The sequence below is a fragment of the Ruditapes philippinarum genome, unplaced genomic scaffold (genome assembly GCF_026571515.1).
Source record: "Ruditapes philippinarum isolate M1 unplaced genomic scaffold, ASM2657151v2 ctg66_1_1_1_1, whole genome shotgun sequence".
NCBI lineage: Eukaryota > Metazoa > Mollusca > Bivalvia > Venerida > Veneridae > Ruditapes > Ruditapes philippinarum.
The window spans coordinates 104648-128738 of record NW_026861363.1 but is presented as its reverse complement, the minus strand read 5'-3'; the positions used below and the strand labels follow the sequence as shown (position 1 = coordinate 128738).

Sequence of the window (24091 nt, the reverse complement as noted above, 5' to 3'; positions counted from 1 at the left end):
ATACACTTTCAATTTATCCCTACAAAGACAGTTTATACAATCTTGCAATAAAAAAAACCTTTAACCCCCAAAACAGAGACCAATTTTCAACTGTAGACCATAATTTGATTATACTTTGTAGAAACCAACAAGCTCATGCCTTGTGAGAAATATCTAAGCTCTAGTCCTTTCCATTTTGAAGTATAAGAACTTTTAAGTTTTTTCTTTTAGTTGCCATAGCAACCAGAGTTTAGCATGGAATGGCATTCTTTGAACAATCTTGATAGAGCTTCATACAAAGAGTATTCCTGCCAAGTTTCATTAATATTGGCCAAGTGGTATTTTAGAAGATGTCGTTTAAATAAAATGTGGCCGGACGCCGGACACCGGACGCCATTTGATTGGCCATCCTAAAAGCTCACCTGCACTATGTGCAAGGTGAGCTAAAAATGAAAGTTTCATGTTGATACCTCCTGTTCTTTCAAAGTTATGCCCGGACAAGAATAGCGGATGGACGGACGGACAAAGGGGTGACTATATGCTCACCCTTCTGGAACATAATAAAAAACCCTTAATACACTACATACCTTCCCATTTGCTCTGCTATACTCATAAAACGATGTGAAAATATAGACAACTGTATCATGTCTAAAGATTTCCCCACTTTCTCTACCATTCCAGAACCTATCTGAAAACATATAGCTTACACTAATACATATTAATTACAAATGATTATTCCCAATTTAACAAATCAAATAATATATTTTATGAGGACTGCATTCTACAAGACATTGTATAAATTAAGAAGTGTAATAGCATAGTTGAGCAAGTGGGTTATGATGGCTCTTATATGATTCAACTGATTATTAAGGCTCTTCAAGAATGACAAGGAACCTTTTATTTCTAAGTTTGATTGAAATGCAGATACATGTTTAAGGTCTAACCTCACACCTTTTCACCCCCTCTTTTTTGAGGCCTAAAATGGTGAAAAAATGCCCTATTTTGACCCAAAACACTTGTTTTCATTTGAGAAATGTTGTTAATACAAGAAGACCAAGATGGTCCTCATGTATCACCTGAATAATTTTATTTGAAAAAACTTGATAGACACTCACTAGAAGATGTTTCCTTCTCAATATCGAAGCTCTAGCTATTTTTGTTTTTTAAAAGAAGATTTTTTAAGTTTTTACTATAGACATATAAGGGAAAATCAATGACCCCCACGAGGTGGAGCCAATTTTGACCCTAGGGCAATTATTTGAACAAACTTGGTAGACACTTACTAAAAGGTATTTCATGCCAAATATTTAACTCTAGCTGTTTTTGTTTTTTAAAAGAAGATTTTTAAGATTTTTCTTTCGGTTGTTATGGCAACCGGTCTCAGTTCTGCATGGCATTAAATTTTTTAAACAATTTTTAAAGGTGACCACCAAAGGAACATTCCTGTGAATAGTTTGGATGAAATTGCCTTAGTGGTTTATGAGGAGATGTTGTTTAAAGTAAAAGTTTATGGACAGACTAAAAAAGCAATCATAAAAGATATATTTACATAAGCTTTCTATACACCAAGTATCATTGAGATATCTCATTCTAAACTCATGTTATAGTGGCCTTGACCCTAAGGGCAAAAAAGCAATCCTAAGTAAGGTCTTTTCATATGCTTGCTATACACAAAGTTTATTTAAAATATCTTATTCCCTTGAGAATTAAAGTTGTGCACATAACTGTTCACAATATATGCCATATAATGAAAACAAAAAGCCACAATTACCGGTAAGTCAAAAATAATCAAATCATAAAACCAAAAATGGGTCAAAGACAGAAAAGGCCGGGTTGCATTTGCATACCAAATATCATGAGGCTATGATGTTACAAAAAATGTTTACTATTGACCATTACTGTTGAAAATTTAACTTATTTGGTAAACAGGAAGTGGATGAGCAACAGACCTGAAATTGAATCCCACAGTATGGGACCAAGTGTTATTGCTGGATGCCAAATATCAAGAGGCTGTGATAAGTAATTGCTGAGAAAACTGTTACTAAAAATTCCTATCATTAACAATTAATGTCCAAAATTTAACTAAGTCGGTAAACGGAAGTGTATAAGTGACAGATCTGAAATCAAATCCCACAGTATGGGACCATGTGTTAATGCTGTTTGCCAAAGAGGCTGTGATAAGTAGTTGCTGAGAAAACTGTTACGAAATATTCCTATCATTAACAATTAATGTCCAAAATTTAACTTAGTAGGTAAACAGGAAGTGGATGAGCGACAGATCTGAAATTGAATCCCACAGTATGGGACCATGACTTGTGTTAATGCTGTATGCCAAATATCAAGAGGCTGTGATAAGTAGTTGCTGAGAAAACTGTTACGAAAATTTCCTACCATTCTCCATTAATGTCCAAAATTTAACTAAGTCGGTAAACAGGAAGTGGATGAGCGACAGACCTGAAATCAAATCCAACAGTATGGGACCATGTGTCAATGCTGTATGGCAAATATCAAGAGGCTGTGATAAGTAGTTGCTGAGAAAACTGTTACGAACATTTTTCCCCGCTCACCCGCCAACCGCCCGCCCGCCGCCCATCATTCACCATACTATAACCCGGGTTTGCACATGTGCAACCCGGCCAAAAATCATGAAAGTTTGGTAAAAATTCCTTATGAAATGTAGGAGGAGTTGCGCACAGAAGGAATTGTTCACTATTATATTCTATATTAAGAAAAAAACCAAAAGGACCATAATTAGGTAAAACATTATCGAATCTCAAAACCCTGGGCACTTATGACAAAGCTTTTGTGAAAGTTTTATCAAAATTCCTTAAGAAAAGGGAATATCACTATCAGAGACACGCCGATCACTAGCAATACACATTCATACTAGCAACAAACAAAATAGTTATTGATTTTATATGCAATTTCAGAAAAAATAAATAAATGCAATACCTAAAATATGTTTTCACAAAGATGATATATTTTGCAATAAGAATTTACTTTCTATACATTATTAACCCTTTCCCTCATATAAGCGTGTTTCGACGGCTTTTTGCCCCCCACCCCCTTTTTGAGGCATCAAACAGTGAAAAAATGCCCTATTTAGGCCCCAAACACTGGTTTTCGTTTGAGAAATGTTGTTAAAAAAAATGACCACTTTTTCGGCGCCGTCCCCCATCCAAGAAAATTTTGGACATGTGACAGGCTAAAAATGGCCTCAGGTCAATCTTAGGGTAACTAGTAACTGACACTGAAAAGCCCTTTACTCTATCTAAATTCATGGAGAAGTTGCAGCACTTTGAAATCAGTTTTGATGGAAAAAAACAATGCAAAATAGTGATTTTTGGCATTTTGAGACGTCCCCCCGTTGCCATGGTAACAGGAAATTTACGATTGAGCATGCTGTTACAGAGGCTATGGTGTAGTCAACATCTGTGCCAAGTTTCATCAGTATTGAAGCATTTTTCATAGCTTCATAGCAGTTTGAACTTGTTACAGGAGGCTTTTCAATGAAAATGGCCATTTTTCGCAATATGCTCATGGGGTAAAAGGTTAACTACATTTCAATAAAATAACATTATTTACACACAGATATGACTGGAAGTCGTATTTGACCCAATTTTTCCTAAAAGTGAAAGGCATACAGAAATATCACAGCTTCAGATTTTTCTGCTGCAGACAAGACGGCTGTGTTTGTAAAGGAAAGAATAGAGAGCGAGGAGATTCCGGATCGCTGATTAGATGTTTATACTGAAGTTCCAACACCAACCTTTTCTTTCCCAAGGTTATACAGCCCGCAGGATTAAGTCTTACATGGCATGAATATTTATACTGTAATGTTAGAAAATATGTAAGACCTGCATACCAAGATGCCATGTACGGCATATACTGAAGAGTGATTCACTCTGCATGTGTACAGACTGTTCTAATTTTGTTATTATTTTCAAGTTCCATTGTTAACATTTTTTTTTTATAATTAATGTTTTACTATTAAGTTTCTTAGGATATGACAGCAGGTTCAAGTTTTTAAATGATAAAATGCAATGGTTGTACATGTATTATTCAAGAATAAGATAATTGTACTTTTATATACAAATGTAAATTAGTTTTGATTTACCTATCTTAACTTTATATATTTAAGAATCATTGTAGTTAGTGCAAAATTAAAGCTTTCGAAACACTTGACTTCATTTGTTATCTGCTAGACTACATTTGATGTTGTCAGATTATGATGTTACGTAAATCTATCGTTGACGTTGCATTAATGTCCTCTTTTAAACCTCTATATCTCAAAAAGTATTTGCAATATCGATGTGAAATAAAGAGCACAATAATGCATGTACTTAACTATTAGCTATAAAACTAAAAATTAATAGACAAGAGCTGTCACAGCAGACAGCGAAGCTGACAACTAATGAAATACTGGATGCAGTAAGAAAGACAAAACTATGAAAGAAAAATCAATTATGTATAATTAAGTATTAAGTTATAGTAAAAAAAACATTGTTAACATAAATTCCAAGATCAAGGGGAATAATTCTGAAAAAAGTCATGCTAGAGTTATGAACCTTGTCAAACAACATGTCTGTAATGATAAGAAATATATATTTGAAGTTTGAAGTAGATACCTTAAAAAGTAAAGAAGTTATAATATTTCTTAAAGAAAATCCTAAGTTCAAAGAGAGATAAATCTAAAAATATTGCTTCAAGAGTTATGAACCTTATCACATAAAATGTAATTGGTGATAAGGAATAAGTATTTGAAGTTTGAGGTAGATACCTTTAAAATTAAAAAAGTTATAGTAAAAAATAACATTTTTTAAGTAAAAAAATCTAAGTTTATGAGGATATAATTCTTGCAATATTGGAGCTACAGTTATGAACCTTAACACATAACATGTGGTTAATGATAAGGTACATTTATTATATACTTAGAAATGAAATATTAAAAAATATTGATGAAATAAAATGCGTATTTTCATTTTCCGTATTTTCACTGTAAAAATTTATTTTTCACTGTAGTGAAACATATTTTTTCATCTTGTGGCATGAAAATTACCATATTTCACTCGTGGCTACCGCCACTCGTGAAATATTTATTTTCATACCACTCGATGAAAATAAATCATGTATTTATAACATGTGGTTAATGATAAGGTACATATATTTGAAGTATGAAGTATATCCCTTAGGAAATAAAGAAGTCACAGTAAAAAATAGTATTTTTTAAGGAAAATTTTAATTTCAAGGGGAGATAAATCTGAAAATATTGGTGCTAGAGTTATGAACCTTGTCACATAAGATGTGGTTGATGATAAGGTACATATATATCTGAAGTATGAAGTTTATCCCTCAAGAAATAAAGAAGTAACAGTAAAAAATAGTATTTTTTAAGGAAAATTTTAATTTCAAGGGGAGATAAATCTGAAATTATTAGTGCTAGTGTTATGAACCTTGTCACATAAGATGTGGTTGATGATAAGGAACATATATTTGAAGTTTGAAGTTGATACCTTAAGAAATGACAAAGTTATAGTGAAAAGTATTTAACTGCACCAAAACTTTAATCTGAAATCTGGACGTGGACGCCGGGGCAAGTAGGACAGCTCTCCATATACTTCATATAGTCGAGCTAAAAATGCCCCAGTGCCCTTTTCTCGTGGCGGCAGTCATATTGTAAACTATAAACGAAAGCAGAAATAAAATCTAAATCAGAAACTGATATCACAAAGTTCATACTTGCATCTGAAATAGTGCATGTGCAAAACATTACTGGTTCTTACTGCTAAGGGGAAAACAATAGTTACTAAAGGAGGTACTGATTGCTATACAGTGGTTTCCTTGGAAGTCAGTGAATGCTATGAAAATCAATGGTAGATTCACTCATTGCTATGGAAAGTTAATGTTTGCTATGTAAGTCACTGATTGATAATTCTAACACGACCCAAATTTTTCCCTATTGAACATAGAAGAACCGAAAGTGTGTGTTATTATGCAATAAAATCACTGTTTGACGTTCTATATTTAGACATGTGACGTAATCATTATACACGTGACGTAACCACTAAAAATGTGACGCGCTGACAATAAGTACGGAAACAAATCAGATGCAATTTAGCTAATTATCATGTACAGCAGTATTTCTTTGTTGATGTCGTGTTAGAATCGAAATAATAACTCCAAATCGATGATTTTATTGCTTGATAACATCACTGTTTGTCGTTCGGATGCGCATCATTATATCACTCGGGCTAAGCCCTCGTGATATAATTCCCCGCATCCGAACTCCAAACAGTGATGTTATTGAGCAATAAAATCACAGTTTGGGGTATATTATTTCTTAAGTAACAAATCAATGTTTACTATGGAAGTCACTGGTGCAATGGAAATTTAGAGTTTGCCATGAAAAGTCAATGGCTGCTATGAAGTCACTGGCGGCTATGAAGTCAATGGTTGCTATTGGAGTCACTGGTTTCTATCAAAAGTAAATGGTTATCATGTAAAGTAAATGTTTGCTATGAAGTCCATTGTTGTTATGAGAATCACTAATTGCTATTTGAAGTCCTTATTTGCTATGAAGTCACTGGTTGCTATGGAAAGTAAATGGTTGCTATGAAAAGTCAACGGTTCTTATGGAAAGTTAATGGTTCCTATGAAAAGTCAATGGTTCCTGTGAGAGTCACTAATTGCTATTTGTAGTAATTTCTTATGGAAGTCTGCAGTGGCATAATTAATATTCAAAATACTATAACTCCCGTATGGGATGGAAATAAACTTTGTTTCTAAGGATACTGTAAAAGGGGTCAGTGAAATAAGAAGCAACTACTTTGCGTTGTGTCTAAAATAATAATGTTTATTAACGGTAAAATAACAATACAACGGAAATGATGTCGTATAAACTCTTCTTCCCGCTAATGTAACGTTGTCTTTACGACAGATACATAGCTACAAAAGTATTGGAGGAAGGATAGCATTTACAGATAGGCCTGTGGACAATATAACTCTGTTTACCCTTTTCAAACTTTGTTTGCAGGAATATAAATACATGTATAATGTTTAGTTTTGAAGTTTAAATATCTTGTTAAATATTAATATATACAAATTTTGTATGTAAAGACCCTCTGTGTATAGTGACTTTATTTAATTGCAATGCAGTTCTTTGTCAACTAAGTAATAGAAAGAGCACCGAAACACGAGGCTATCTGATTTGTACGAGGGGGGCGTAGCCCCCGAGTATTAATCAGATTGCCGAGTGTTTTGGTGTTCTTTCTCTTTTGTATCATAGTCAAACATAAAAGCACGTTCCCTGTTGTCACAATATGAAACCCCGGCAAAAATGAACCAATGAACGAACATCTGAATATGACATTTCTTTCGCTTTCCCTTTCTCTGCCGTCACAATATGTAAACCCCAGCAAAAATGAGCCAATCAATGGGGATGCTCTGGAGTGCGGGTAACTAATACCCGCACTCCAGTTAACGCACTGTGCATGTATATGTATACGATTTAACCCTGACATATTTTCAACAGAAAGGTCTCCAAACTATGATACAAACATTTCATACTTACAGTTATCTTAACATCACCTGATTTGGTAATCAAAGCTTGACAGGTTGGTTCCACCAATACTGTGCTGTTGAAATATATAAACATTTTGGCATTATATACTAGAAAAAGAACAAGTTATTTAAAATACCCATAACTAATACAGACTACAATTAGTGTGATCATATAGTGAAATTATTGTGTATAGTAATGTGTTTACTTTATACTTTACCCTATCTTGACTGAGAAAAACATTTATAGGCCAGTCATAATAGAAATTATGGTAAAACTAATTCCTTCACAAATGTTTTCACAATTAAATAAAAGATAAACATTATCTACATTTTGAGAAAAAAGTCCTCAAAAAATCTCCTTGCAGAATCCTGAAAAATCGATCATAAAGATTTAGTAAAAATCGATATTAAAAGGTGTTTCTTAAATTACACCATACTTTAATTTTATGCACGTTCGGAGACGTCACGTTTATTATATTTTCGTTGAAAGATCTGAAGTTCCTTCAATTCCAGCATTCCTAGTGCAAAGGTGAGTAATTTTAGTCATTTTATATTCTTCTGTATAAAATTTAGTAAAAAATATGTCAGTAGACCACCAATCAATCTATTATGCAGATGACAAAATGTGTCATATAACTTCGAGATTTTATACACAATTTTGAATGAATAATCATGAAAAGAGAGTGTATCTTTTACTCACTGTTCTACATTGTTTTCTTTTGTACAATTATCTAATATGACACAGAATTAACCACACATCTTAAACCCCAGTCACACTAGAGCTTACGATTACTTGCGACCACATGCGACTTGTAAAACTGACGATCATCAGCAATTGTCTGCGACCAAAACCATTTTTGCAAAGATAAATTTACTTTTGCGAGTATCGTAAGACAAGTCATCATTGACAATCGCACGACAGGTCATAAGTAAACGTACGATGGTCTCAATATTGCCTGGGATTACTTACGACTACCCGTGACATAACATGTGATCACCTACAACTTGTCGTACGACCATCACACGATTACTAAAGACTACTTAAGATTATCAGTGACTAGTGGCAATTTGTAAAGACTGTCGTAAGATTGTCGCACTTCCGAACGACCATCGTGCGACAGCTTTAAGACCTTATAAGATCATTTGCGACCTGTTTGATCGCAAGGAGGTTTTTGTGCAAGCTCAAAAACCTCTCTACGACTGAAATTGGTCGTGGGACCTAAATAAGATAACCTGCGACTGTCAAAGATCATCGATGACCGTCGTATGACGTTTTAAAGATTGTTCGCGACCAGAGGTCACTGGTGATCATAAACTGGTCTTCACTGGTTGTAAGCTCTAATGTGACTGGGGCTTTACTGAGTAAGTAAAAAAATGTGTATGCACAAGTTATGTAAATTTTTATTCTCTAAGGAAGCGTGTTGTGACCAAAATCACGAAAATCTAGGGATATTTTTAAAATGTTAAATTTGACTTATTTCAAAGAGTTGGCATGTTTTATGAATTGTGGAAATCATACTTAAATCAAATGATATGTTAATTTGATGTAAACAAACGTATTTTGTAATACATAATGCATTTCTAAGCGAAATGATAATATATTCCAGCATATTATATGAAAAATAGACAGCGTATCCAATAGGGTGTAATCAAGCTAAAACTATTACCTATTAATGAGGAAGTTGTTACTGGAACTTTATACATTACTTTTACTTCTTAACAGAAGACATGGATTTAAAACCCAAATTATTATGCCAATTATTTGATTCTTTTTGTAGGTTCAATCATATCATATGAATCAGAGAGTATGGGGTTATAGCAAATCAAAAGATTATTGAGCGTATTCACTTGAAGTATTGTAAAAGAATTTTAAATGTTAGAGCCAATACAAGCAATGTTCGTATATACGGCGAACTCGGCCATTACCCATTGTATATAAATTGACACGTAAGAATAATTAAGTTTTGGTACAAATTGATAAATACTGACAATATAATTTTACGGAAAACATATGAATTAAGTTTATCTGATTGTTATAAAGATAGAAAACTGGGTATCAAATGTTAAAGAAATGCTAAATATATATATATATGCTTTATCCGAATACTTTTTTGAAAATAATATCGTAGATAGTAAATTTAATTTCCAAAAATATTTAAACAAAGAGTTTTCGATAATTATATACAGATACGGCATTCATCTATAGAAAATAATTCTGTTAGAACTTTGTAAAAATTATAAAGAATTATATTCATACGAAAACTATCTTAACAAAACTATCTTAACATATTAGAATCTTAGATTTTACATAACAAGAATTAGAATGTCTGCACATACACTAAGAGTACAAACGGGTAGATATGGTCAAAATAGAATCCAAAGGAGTGAAAGATATTGTTTATGTTCTAATACTATGGATTTAGAAGACGAATACCATTTTGTTTTGATATGCCCATGTTATGTTGACATAAGGAAAAAAATATGTGAAACGATATTATTACAAATGTCCATCAATGTGTAAACAAGCAAATTTGTTGAATTTATATCCCCCGCCGAGTACTGGTTATTATTAACACAACAACTGAAGACATAAGGCTTTATTTATATATTAATCATGGCATAAACAGTAATTTTCTTTGAACTTGATAAATTTTCAGCCATAACTTTGTGTTTAAGATAGTAAAATCTGGAATGGCCAATGAGATGTATGCATACTACATAACTAATCAAGGGCCATAAATCTGAGTTATAAGTATCTGACCGGAACAAGGCGACTATTATTATAATGCACATCTCCTCTTAGTATCCCATATTAAGTTTCATTGAATTCCAGCCAGTAGTAGCACAGAAGTAGCGAGGAAACAAATATTTTTCTATATGGATACTGCATAACTAATCAAGGGCCATAACTCTGAGTTAAAGTGTCTGACCGGAACAAGCCGACGAAATGCGCATCTCCTCTTGGTATTGAAGGTTCCCATAAAGTTTCGTTGAATTCCAGCCAGTATTTGCAGAGAAGTAGCAAGGAAACGATTTTTACTCCATATGCATACTGCATAACTAATCAAGGGCCATAACTCTGAGTTTAAGTGTCTGACCGGAACAAGCCCATGATATGCACATCTCCTCTTGGTATTGAAGGTTCCCATGAAGTTTCGTTGAATTCCAGCAAGTAGTTGCAGAGAAGTAGTGCGGAAACGATCTTTACTCTATATTCATACTACATAACTAATCAAGGGCCATAACTCTGAGTTAAAGTGTCTGACCGGAACAAGCCGACAATATGCGCATCTCCTCTTGATATTGATGATTCCCATAAAGTTTCGTTGAATTCCAGCCATTAGTTGCAGAGAACTACTCCAGAAACGATTTTTACTCCATATGCATATTGCATAACTAATCAAGGGCCATAACTCTGAGTTAAAGGGTCGGACCGGAACAAGCCGATGATATGCGCATCTCCTCTTGGTATTGAAGGTTCCAATAAAGTTTCGTTGAATTCCAGCAAGTAGTTGCAGAGAAGTAGTGCGGAAACGATATTTAAATATTAAAATTGCAGTTTCAAACGCATTCCCGTTTTCTTTTTATAAACTATACTGCCAATAACATGAACAAACATGTAAAAACCCTTCTAATCCGGAAACCTTTCTAATCCGAACTTTTCTTCTGGTCCGGACGAGTTCGGATTAGACAGGTTCCACTGTATTTACTTAAAGATGTTTCATGTATAATATCTAAACTCAAGCTATTTGGGTTTTTTCAAAGAAGATTTTTAAGTTTTTGCTATACACATATAAGGAAAATCAATGACCCCCGGGGCGGGGCCAGTTTTGACCCCAGGGCTTTTATTTGAACATACTTGGTAGACACCCATTAGAACATGTTTCATGCTAAATATCTTAGCTCTAGCTCTTTGAGTTCTTTAAAAGAAGATTTTTTAAGTTTTTACTATATGCATATAGGGAAAATCAATGACCCCCTGGGGCGGGGCCAATTTTGACCCCAGGGCTTTTATTTGAACAAACTTGGTAGACACTCATTAGAAGATGTTTCATGCTAAATATCTTAGCTCTAGCTCTTTGGGTTCTTTAAAAGAAGATTTTTTAAGTTTTTACTATATGCATATAGGGAAAATCTATGACCCCCTGGGACGGGGCCAATTTTGACCCCAGGGCTTTTATTTGAACAAACTTGGTAGACATTCACGAGAAGATGTTTCATGCCAAATATCTAAGCTCTAGCTCTTACGGTTCTTTAAAAGAAGATTTTTTTAAGTTTTTACTATATGCATATAGGGAAAATCAATGACCCCCCGGGGCGGGGCCAATTTTGACCCCAGGGCTTTTATTTGAACAAACTTGGTAGACACTCACTAGAAGATATTTCATGTCAAATATCTTAGCTCTAGCTCTTTGGGTTCTTTAAAAGAAGATTTTTTAAGTTTTTACTATATGCATATAGGGAAAATCTATGACCCCCTGGGGCAGGGCCAATTTTGACCTCAGGGCTTTTATTTGAACAAACTTGGTAGACACTCATTAGAAGATGTTTCATGCTAAATATCTTAGCTCTAGCTCTTTGGGTTCTTTAAAAGAAGATTTTTTAAGTTTTTACTATATGCATATTGGGAAAATCAATGACCCCCTGGGGCGGGGCCAATTTTGACCCCAGGGCTTTTATTTGAACAAACTTGGTAGACATTCACTAGAAGATGTTTCATGCCAAATATCTAAGCTCTAGCTTTTACAGTTCTTAAAAAGAAGATTTTTTAAGTTTTTACTATATGCATATAGGGAAAATCAATGACCCCCCCAGCCGGGGCCAATTTTGACCCCAGGGCTTTTATTTGAACAAACTTGGTAGACATTCACTAGAAGATGTTTCATGCCAAATATCTTAGCTCTAGCTCTTTGGGTTCTTTAAAAGAAGATTTTTTAAGTTTTTACTATATGCATATTGGGAAAATCAATGACCCCCTGGGGCGGGGCCAATTTTGACCCTAGGGCTATTATTTGAACAAACTTGGTAGACACTCATTAGAAGATGTTTCATGCCAAATATCTAAGCTCTAGCTCTTACGGTTCTTTAAAAGAAGATATTTAAAGATTTTTCTTTCGGTTGCCAATTGCAACCAGAGTTCTGCATGAAATGGAATTCTTTGAACAATCTTGATAGAGCTTCATACAAAGAGTATTCCTGCCAAGTTTCATTAACATTGGCCTTGCGGTATCATAGAAGATGTCCTTAGAATATTTAAAATGTGGACGGACGACGGACGCCATTTGGTTGGCCATCCTAAAAGCTCACCTGCACTTTGTGCAAGGTGAGCTAAAAAAAATATTTATCATTAGTGGGTGGGGTAATGTTTTATACCAGTCTAAATGATGATGTATAGATTATGCAGTGTTGTGACTTTATGAATGTAATCAACATTGGTTGAAGTGTTTTGGATTAAATAAAGCATGTTTGTGTATTAATGTGTTACTTTGTTAATGACCATATTTGCGCAGAATATCTGGGTTATTTAATTTCACAGATTTTTCTAATTGAAAACACATGATTTCAAAACATGACATTTTTGCATTTTATACTTCGAATTTTCTTGAGGACTTTTTTCCTGTAGCAACACATATATAGTAGATAACAAATATGCAAATATCTTTTCTGAAGGAATTTGTTTGAGGTTGGGTCTTATTTTTGGCTAAAATGCCTAGCCTATTAAAACTTTTGGACATATGAATGAGGAGAAGATAACTGCACTGATGTTGTATCAGGGAAAATAAATGCCTAGTCTAAATATAGATGACAAAAATTATTTAGTCACATCAGAGCATGCCTGTTTTAAAGACTTATATGTGTTTTTCTACTCAACGTAAACTGTTTTCCTATACAGGTGTGACTACTGGAACATAAATAACATTATACAAGAGGGCAAAATGGCCCAGGATAGATAACCCGAGACATATAGCTAGAAGATGATACGGAGTTAAGGACACATTGAGTGTGCTATTTTTCACTAAAGCTGCATGATTTATAAAACAAGAGGGCCAAGATGGCCCCAAATCGCTCACCTGACTTAGCAAACTGAGTCAGACATCAGAGCAAATACTTAGACAAGTGTCCTGACCAACTTTGATGATAATTCAGTCTAAAATGTGATCACTAGAGTGTTAACAAGGTTTTTCCATATATGGGCATTGTGACCTAGTTCTTGACCCCAGGTGACCCATATTCAAACATGACCTAGAAGTCATCAAACAAACTTTCAGACCAATTTCCATGTTCAAAACAGTAGCCACTAGAGTGTTAACAAGATTTTTCTCTTTTTAGCTCCTGTGACCTAGACAAGCATCCTGACAAAGTTTAATGGTGATTGAAGCAAAAATGTGACCACTAGAGTGTTAACAAACAAATGTGGACGAACAACAGAAAACGGACGACAGACATTCAATGATCCTGCTCACCCTGAGCTAGCTCAGGTGAGCTAAAAATTTTGAAGTCTTCCTGAAAAATGCTTCATGCCAAATTTCCATGTTATGCACACAGGAAGACTTACATGTATTTTACTACAATAGAACTTCGTTCGCTTGAACTCGGAGGGCCTGTGCACATTTGTTAGAGAGATCGGTAGTTCGAGCCAACCGGGGTTGAATTATTATTACATAGAACATAAGCCTAAAGGTTTTCCAGCTTACATTGTCAAATGATAAATACGTCAATAATATTGTTTGTTAGTACATCTGTCTGTCGAATACGTCATATTAAGAATTATTATCCTATTGAAAACAATATTAACAGTACACATTGTGTTAATCTATGATGCATATTGTAATTGGTTGACTTCGATTGGGCAATCATTATCCAAACTGTGAAGAATGTTCAAAATCTTATATGTTTATTATGGGATGAATTTTATTTTAAATGATGAATTAATAAAATATCTAAAAAAAATATTTTTTTACAGCAGCATCTATTTGTAGTCATTTACTAAAATAAACACACATACATTAGTGTCATATTCTATAAATAGTGTTACAATTCACGATACATGAACCACGGTTGTAATAATAGCCATCCAGATGAACGTCATTTATTTATTGAGTTTTGCGCATTTCAGGAGTTATTTTCTTTTTATCGTTACTATAGATGGCAAATATATAATTTTATCATAACAAACAAATCGGTTACATTTTTATTTACGGTTTTATTTTGTCTCGATTAACCTTAATTGCCTTTGTCATGATCACAAGGTGTTAAAAACATGTGTCGCCGACTGTCAATTATTTAGAATATGTCGACCCGCAACTTTTGTTGTCTGTTTGTGTTCGATATATATATTTCTGCCGAAGGAACCAGAGAACAGGTTTGAGCGATGGGTGTTCCGGCGATGCGAGGTAGAACATTATATGTTATATAGGAATTTTGCCGGAACTGGGCGATGAGTTCGAGGGAAGGGAGGTATTTGATCGATCTGAGTTCGAGTGAACAAAGTTTAACTGTACATAGTTCTAAATAACTTAAGTGACATCTTGAAAAGGGCCTTTTATGATACCTTAGGTTGGATTTATATAACTTTTGTATATATAATATATATCCTTAAATATATAAATCTACCATATAATTTAACGAAAATCAATAAAATGACTTCCCTCTGTTTTAATATTTGAAAATTCTGTGAGCACATGTTTTACTCATTTTAATCAAACTTCTTTTAAATGCATTAAACAAGATTGCATTTGTGAAAAATGCTATGCAACGGCATTAATACAACACTAAATAGTAATGTAGGAACAGATTTTTTTGTTTCTATACAATTGAAGATTGTCATAATGCATTATAAGATCACTGACCTATCTATTTCTTATTATCAGATAAGTGGTTAAATCTATTGTTATTCAAATAAAAGATCAGAGTAGGAATCTATCAATGCAGTTGAGTCTAGTGAATTTGGTGGTGAAGGTCATATTTCACATGGCCAAAATTCCATGACTGTACATCAAAGGACAACACAGTAAGACACTTTGTCAAAATCTAGGCCAGCTGATATCAAAGTTCACTTTACATCTTAATCTGTGCACATGGTTCAAATTTCATAGCTGCACATCAAAGGACAAGAAAGTAGGTCACATCATCAAAATCTAGGTCACCTGATATCAAAGTTCAATTTTACAACTAAAACTGTGCACATGGTCAAAATTTCATTGCTGTACATCAAAGGACAAGAAAGTAGGTCACTGTCCCCTTGGGCAAGGCAAAATTTTGACCAAAGGGTATAATTCAAAACTATCTAGATTCAGGTCCACCAAACAATGTTTCGTGTCAATGATCTCAGCTGTAGCTTTCTCCAATTCAGAAAACATTTATTAATGAGAATCAATGCCCCCTGGGCAGGGCAAATTTGGACACCAGGGGAAATGTTTGAAAAACTTTGGTAGAGGACCTATAGATGATATTATATAGCAAACATCAAAGCTCTATGCCTTGTACTTTCAGACAAAAAGTTTTTTAAATTTTTTACTAATTTTTTAAAATTATGTACATATAGTGAAAATCAATGACCCCGGAGCGGGGCCAATTTTGACCCCAGGGCTATAATTTGAACAATCTTGCTAGAGGTTCATTACGCTAAGTCTCATGCAAAATATCTAACCTCTAGCATTTGTCAGATTCCAGAAGATAATTTTTTAAAGTTTTTACTATATACATATTAGGAAAACCTATGACCCCAGCGGCGGGGCTAATTTTGATACTAGAGGCAAAATTTGATCAACTTTGGCAGAGTACCTATAGATGATAATATCATATACCAAATACCAAACCTCTAAGCCTTGTACCTCCAGACAAGAAGGTAAATAAGTTTTTACTATATGTACATATAGTGAAAATCAATGAGCCCCGGGGCCAGGCCAATTTTGACCCAAGGGCTATAATTTGAACAATCTCGGTAGAGGTCTACCAGACAATGCCTTATGCAAAATATCTAAGCTCTAGGCCTTTTGGGTCTTTACAAGAAGATTTTTTAAATTTATTCTTATAATTCATTTTGGTTGCCATGGCAACCACATTTCTGCATGGAATGAAATTCTTTGAACAACTTTGGAAGCCCTTCACCCAAGGATCAATCCTCTCATGTTTGGTTGAAATTGGACAAGTGGTTTTTTACAAGAAGATTTTTTAAGTTCACTATATAATCTATATAACACACACACACAAACAAACACACAGGTGAATCGCTATATGCCACCGCATCGCAGATGCTGCGGTGGCATAAAAAGGGCCATGATGGCCATGAAATCGTTCGTCGGTGAACATTTGTCCCATGTTCTATTGAAATCGCTCTATGTATGTAGAAGTTTTGCTCCAGACAAGTGTTTTTCAATTACAGTTAAACTTGTCATATGTGACTTTCCATGGGATCATATCAAAAAGGTCACATATGACAGGGAGCCTTTTAATCCAGGTACCCAAATAAAATCATCAGTTGTATCAAAATGCTATTTTTACTTGTTTGTTCTTTCTTTGATTGTGTTTTCATTGTGTTAATACGTATATGTAATATTTAAATATGGTTTAGTGAAGAAATAAGATAATTTTTATCTAAATACTTTTATTATAGTTAAAATGTTTTTAAAAATAAACAAGATTGCATTTGAGAAAAATGCTATGCCACCGCATGGGTCAAATTTCATAGCTGTACATCAAAGGACAAGAAAGTAGGTCACATCATCAAAATCTAGGTCACCTAATATCAAAGTTCAATTTTACAACTAAACCTGTGCACATGGTCAAAATGTCATTGCTGTACATCAAAGGACAAGAAAGTAGGTCACTGTCCCCTTGGGCAAGGCATAATTTTTACCCAAGGGTTTAATTCAAAACAATTTTGATACAGGTCCACCAAACAACATTTCAAGTCAAATATCTAAGCTATAGCTTTCTCCCATTCAGAAAACATTTGTTTTATTTTCTGTTTTTACTATGTGAACATAATGAGAATCACTGCCCCTAGGCAGGGCCAATTTTGACACCAGGGTAAAAATTTGAACAACTTTGGTAGAGGACCTATAAATGATATAATATATCAAACATCAAAGCTCTATGCCTTGTACCTTCAGACAAAAATATTTTTTATTTTTTCACTATATGTACATAATGAAAATCAATGACCCCCGGGGCGGAACCAATTTTGACCCCAGGGCTATAATTTGAACAATCTTGCAAGAGGTTCACTACACAATGTTTCATGCAAAATATCTTAACTCTAGCCTTTGTAAATTTAGAGAAGATGATTTTTTTTAAGTTTTTACTATATACATATAAGGAAAACCTATGGCCCCCGGGGGCGGGGCTAATTTTGACACAAGAGGCAAAATTTGAATAACTTTTGTAAAGTACCTTTAGATGATATTATTTAACAAATATTAAAGCTCTAAGCCTGGTACCTTCAGACAATAAGATTTTTTTATTTTTTACTATATGTATATATTGAAATCAATGACCCCCAGGGCGGGGGCAATTTTGACCCCAGGGCTATAATTTGAAAAATCTTGCTAGAGGTTTTCTACACAATGTTACATGCAAAATATTTAACATCTAGCATTTGTCAATTGCTAGAAGAATTTTTTTTGAAGTTTTTACTATAAGTTTTTACTATATACATATAAGGAAAACCAATGACCCCCCGGGGCGGGGCCGATTTTGACCCCAGGGCTATAATTTTAACAATCTGGGTAGAGGTCTACAAGACAATGCCTTATGCAAAATATCTAAGCTCTAGGCCTTTTGGGTCTTTACAAGAAGGTGTTTTAAGTTTTTACTATATGTACATAGTGAAAATCCATGACCCCCGGGGCGGGGCCAATTTTGACCCCAGGGCTATAATTTGAACAATCTTGTTAGAGGTCTACCAGACAATGCCTTAACAAAATATCTAAGCTCTAGGCCTTTTGGGTCTTTACAAGAAGATTTTTTAAATTTATTCTTATAATTCATTTTGGTTGCCATGGCAACCAGATTTCTGCATGGAATGAAATTCTTTGAACAACTTTGGAAGCCCTTCACCCAAGGAACAATCCTGCCAAGTTTAGTTAAAATTGGACTAGTGGTTTTTCACAAGAAGATTTTTTAAGTTCACTATATAATCTATATAACACACACACGCACACACACACAGATGAATCGCTATATGCCACCGCATCGCAGATGCTGCGGTGGCATAAAAATTATGTACATATATGTATTATTATAAAAGTATCATGTTAACAATTTTAAATATCATTAAAATTACTAAAATACTAAAATGTGTTCATTATAGTCTGAATTATAAAACCCCCTAAAAACACAAAACTGACTGGTCATCTTCTATCTCTGTTGAAAAAATCCAACATTGTTGTCTGTTTCTTGGTCATGCAAATTTGGTTATGTTTTATTGGCCTGAATTTTTTCTTCAAGAGTCAGGACAATTCTTTTTTTATGTGCTTTGTCAGCCATATTTGTATGATCTGAAGTGCCCGGATGTTTGTACATGTTTCTATCCGCACGTCCTATCCGGTTCTATCCGCACGTTGTCAGACGGTTGTCGATTTTTTTTTTTTTAAACTTGGACAGTTATTATGACTAATAACTTCGTATTGCTATCTTAATACACAGCAGTTTCAATGCTATGGCTTAAAATAGTGACAATGCTGAATTAACACCTTTTGCAATGGTGATAAACATTCGAGACTATGGCGCTCAATTTTGACGCGGACGGACAAATGTCAATTGAAAGCGTGAAGTGTGAAAAACATAATTCTTGTGAAAATGAAAAAATCGTTTAATTCGGTCAAAGAAATGTAACGGGACGCTAAATTTAAGGTCGTTAGTCGCGTCAGACAGGGAGTCGTTTAATTCAGTGACTTTAATTTTATATAGTGACATACGTTGGGCGGTCTAAAATAAGGTCCTATACGACAGGAAGTCGTTTAAATCAGTGAGTCGCTATGGCAAGTTTGACTGTACCTCTAATTGTGACCTTGACCTTTGACCAAGAGACCTGGTTCATGCACATGGCACTGCTTATCAAAGTGGTGAACATTTCTATGAAGTATAATTACAATCCCTCCATATGTGTAGGAGATATGCTCTGGACAAAATCTCTATATTTTATCATCTTAAGTGACCTTGACCTTGCATATATTAACCTAAATTACATGTTTCACACCTGTAGTAATGATAATGACATTTGTGTTTCAATCCCGCGATAAATTATGACTAAATGGTCATAATTCACATTTTCAAATTTTCATCTGAACCTTGACCTCTATATGTGACCTTGACCTTGGCCGCAGGGACCTAAATTTTGCACATGATATATTGCCTCACAATTGTGAACATTTGTGCCACTGAGTTACATTGAAATCCCTCTATGCATGTACAAGTTTTGCTGCGGACAAGCTTTTTTCAATGACCTCTTAGTGTGACCTTTGACCTTGAGACCTGGTTCATGTGCGCGACACAGCTTCTCAAAGTGGTGAACATTTCTATGAAATTTCATCAAAATTCCTCGATGCATGTAGGAGATATGCTCCAGACAAAAATTGGACACTGCCCGTCGGCCACAAGAGAACCTATTACACGACACGTTTTTCAAACAGGCGTATAAAAGTCACTGACAATATGTATGTAAAGATACAATGGTCCTGAAAGCGAGGCTATGTCGAGTAACAGCTTAGTAGTTACCCACAGTCAGATGGTCCTGTCTGTACTGACCACCAGTGTTTGATTCTTTCCCTTGTAAATCTTATTATAATTAATGCTTTCTAGGCCTCATACTTCATGAAATGATGTCAAATAAGGGATAAGCATTTCCCAGCCCATATGAAAATGCTAGAACATCCTATGTTATATGCAAGAAACAAATTCATAACAAGAAATGATGAATGACACATATGCCCCCCTTTCTAGCCCTTGACTCACATTATTGGTAATTTTGTTATAGAATCTTGCCATAAATGGGTACATGGAAGTGTTCAATTATAGAAAAAAGAAAAATAATGAAGACTTTATGATAAATAGTTTTCAAGATAATGAGCGGAAACCATTCTGACATATAAGGCCCCTGTGACCATATCATCTAATAGTAATGACAAATCAATAATCGAAATATGAAGACTTTGTGATAAATAGCTTTCAAGATAATGAGCAGAAACAATACTAACATTCAAGAACCCTGTGACCTTGACCTTTGACCTAGTGACCCCAAAATCAATAGGGGTCACTTACTAGTTATGACAAATCAGTATGTGAAATATGAAGACTTTGTGATTTAAGGCCCTGTGACTGTGACCTTTGAACTAATGACCCCAAAAGCATTACTGGTCATCTGCTGGTTATGACCAATCACTATGTATAATATGAAGACTTTGTGATAATTATCTTTCAAGATAATGTGCTGAAATCAAACTACCATACAAAGACCCTGTGACCTTGACCTTTTACCTTGTGACCCCAAAATCAATAGGGGTCATCTAATAGTTATGAACAATTAATATGTAAAATTAAAGACTGTGATGAATTGTAACCAAGATAATGAGCGGAAATCATTCTGACATTTAAGGCCCCTGTGACCTTGACTTTTGACCCCAAAATCAACAAGTCATCTACTAGTAATGACCAATCTCTATGTGAATTATGAAGACTTTATGATGAATACTTTTCAAGATAATGAGCAGAAACCATTCTGACATTCCATCCTGTGCTCTTGAAATTTTACTAGTGACCCCAAAATCAATAGGGGTCATCTAATAGTTATGAACAATACACCCATAAACACTTTCAATATGATCTACGTAAATAACCGAGGTGTATCGAGTGAAAAAATACGTGTTGCTTCCCTTACCTTCGAGTAAAATCGATATCGCTTATGCTAAAACAATACAAAATAAGCTGTTTTTAAACCTCTAGTTTGCTGTGATTAAATGTCCGATTTTAAAATATTTTACACCAATAGAAAGCTTTGGATCTTAGCTTCATCACAGTATAAAATTCAACACATCTCTGGACTGCATAGTATTTAATTTAACTGTTAAACCTACCATATGTCAGACCATTTTACATACGATATATACAGTGAGATACCCAAACCGTTATCTTTACTCGAAATACTACTGATAAGAATAGCCTGTCGTCTGCTAGTTCTGAAAGTGTTTATCGGTGTATTTATATGTGAAATATGAAGACTTTGTGATGAATTGTAACTAAGATAATGAGCGGAAACCATTCTGACATTTAAGGCACCTGTGACCTTTACCTTTGACCTAGTGACACCAAAATCAATAGGGGTCATCTACTAGTTATGACCAATCACTATGTGAATTATGAAGACTTTATGATGAATACTTTTCAAGATAATGAGCGGAAATCATTCTGTTTTGAGCTGAAATCATACTACCAACATTCAAGGACCCAGTAACCTTGACCTTTTACCTAGTGACCCCCAAATCAATTGGGGTCATCTAATAGTAATGAACAATTAATATGTGAAATATGAAGACTTTGTGATGAATTGTAACCAAGATAATGACCGGAAACCATTCTGACATTTAAGGCCCCTGTGACCTTGACTTGTGACTTATTGACCCAAAAATCAATAGAAGTCATCTACTAGTTATGACAAATCAGTATGTGAATTATGAAGACTTTATGATGAAAACTTTTCAAGATAATGAGCAGAAACCATTCTGACATTAGAGGCCCCTGTGACCTTGACCTTTGACCCTTAAATCAATAAGGGTGATCTACTAGTTTAACAGTGATTTTTCTCTCTTAATTGGGAAGAGGCCTGAGCCTCTTGATTTTGGAGAAAATTATCGCTAAAATTGCTGATTTGGGAAGTAAAAAAGCTAGTTTAAGTTCAGATTTTTGGGAAAACTGCATGATTTTAAAGAAAATTTCAATTGGGAAGAGGCCTTTTTTCGGAGTCTGTTATGAAAAGTAGGTAAAACACTGAGTTATGACCTATCAATATGTGAAGTATGAAGACTTTATAATGAATTGTAATCAAGATAATGAGTGGAAACTATTCTGACATTCAAGGCCCCTGTGACGTTGACCTTTGACCGAGTAACCCTTAAATCGGTATGGGTCATCTACTAGTTATGACCTATCAATATGTTAAACATGAAGACTTTGTGATGAATTGTAACTAAGATAATCAACGGAAACCATTCTGACATTTAAGGCCCCTGTGACCTTTGACCTAGTGACCCCCCACAATCAATAGGGGCCATCTACTACTTATGACCAATCACTATGTGAAATATGAATATTTTGTGATGAATACTTTAAGGTCCCTGTGATCTTGACCTTTCACCTAGTTATCCCAAAATCAATAGGGGTCATCTACTACTTATGACCAATCACTATGTGAAATATGAAGACTTTGTGATAAATAGTTTTCAAGATAATTAGGGGAAGCTATGTGGTCGGATAGACCGACCGACAGACTGACATTAGCAAAACAATATACCCCCTCTTCTTTGAAGAGGGGCATAAAATATTAGAAAAAACTAATACATAATTTTGCAGTTTTTAATGCTTTTGAGGGAACACTTTTTACCAGATATTGATATTCAATGTAAAAGGTAAAGGTCTTGTCTATTAAAGTGTCTCTACACCTTTTGCATGCATACCATGTACCTCCCAACTCCTAACACTTTGCCAGGCGCCCAATAAGGCAGATAGAAATCGATAATCATTCATTTTAACTACCTCGCGGCTCACGAAGCAGCCATTTAGGAACAAGTCCCACGAGAAACAATTATCCTCCAATTAATGCTCCCAATAGGCCTCGAACCTTCGAGCTCCTGATCCAAAGGCGGACGCCTTAACCACTAGGCCAACAGTACCAAATTAATTACTTTTTTTTATTCAATTCTTTTTTCCTTCATAACTGATATGTAAATTTTATAGGGTTGAATCACTTTGTGATATATTAATAATAATAATTTTGCCTTATAACTTACACTTTTCATCTTTATCTTATTAAATAGGAGGTTGCCAGAACTTTCTCATAGTGGTGAATATTTCAATGAAGTTTCACTAAAATCCCCCCATATATGTATGAGATATGTTCTGGACAAAATCTTCATAACTTATCATCTTTAGTGATATGACCTTGAAGATATTAACCTATGTATACCTACAATGTATGTTACTTTATGCTATTCAATTAATTTTTCTTCATAACTGATAAGTAAATTTTATACAGTTGAATCACTTCGTGATATGTTAATACAAGGGATGGTCAAAAATTAACCAGACTTTATAAATAAGAACCTATCTTAATGAAAACACAATATCAATACAAACCTGTTTCCATTCATGATGATAGCTGGACCATCAATGAGATGACCAGCCCGTAAATTTTCCAATATGTATACATTTGTCTTTAGCCAACCATTGTCAAAGTAACACTGGCTTACCTGAAAATGATGATCAGACAAGATAAATAGAACTAACACAAATCTGGCACATCACTTTGTCAATAGGGTGTTCATTTTGATCTACAGTT

General features: G+C 34.4%; 1 protein-coding gene across 1 annotated transcript in view; it reads right to left on the bottom strand.

Annotated features, from left to right (window-relative positions):
* Nucleotides 1-24091, bottom strand: part of LOC132715397 (5-oxoprolinase-like) — a gene marked incomplete at its 5' end in the record, with an annotated part of 254579 nt that overhangs the window by 127048 nt on the left and 103440 nt on the right. Inside the window, 3 exons of the mRNA XM_060698394.1 lie at nt 567-667; nt 7550-7613; nt 23890-24002. Coding sequence (XP_060554377.1) covers nt 567-667; nt 7550-7613; nt 23890-24002 — 278 coding nt within the window. The remainder of the gene's footprint in view (nt 1-566; nt 668-7549; nt 7614-23889; nt 24003-24091) is intronic.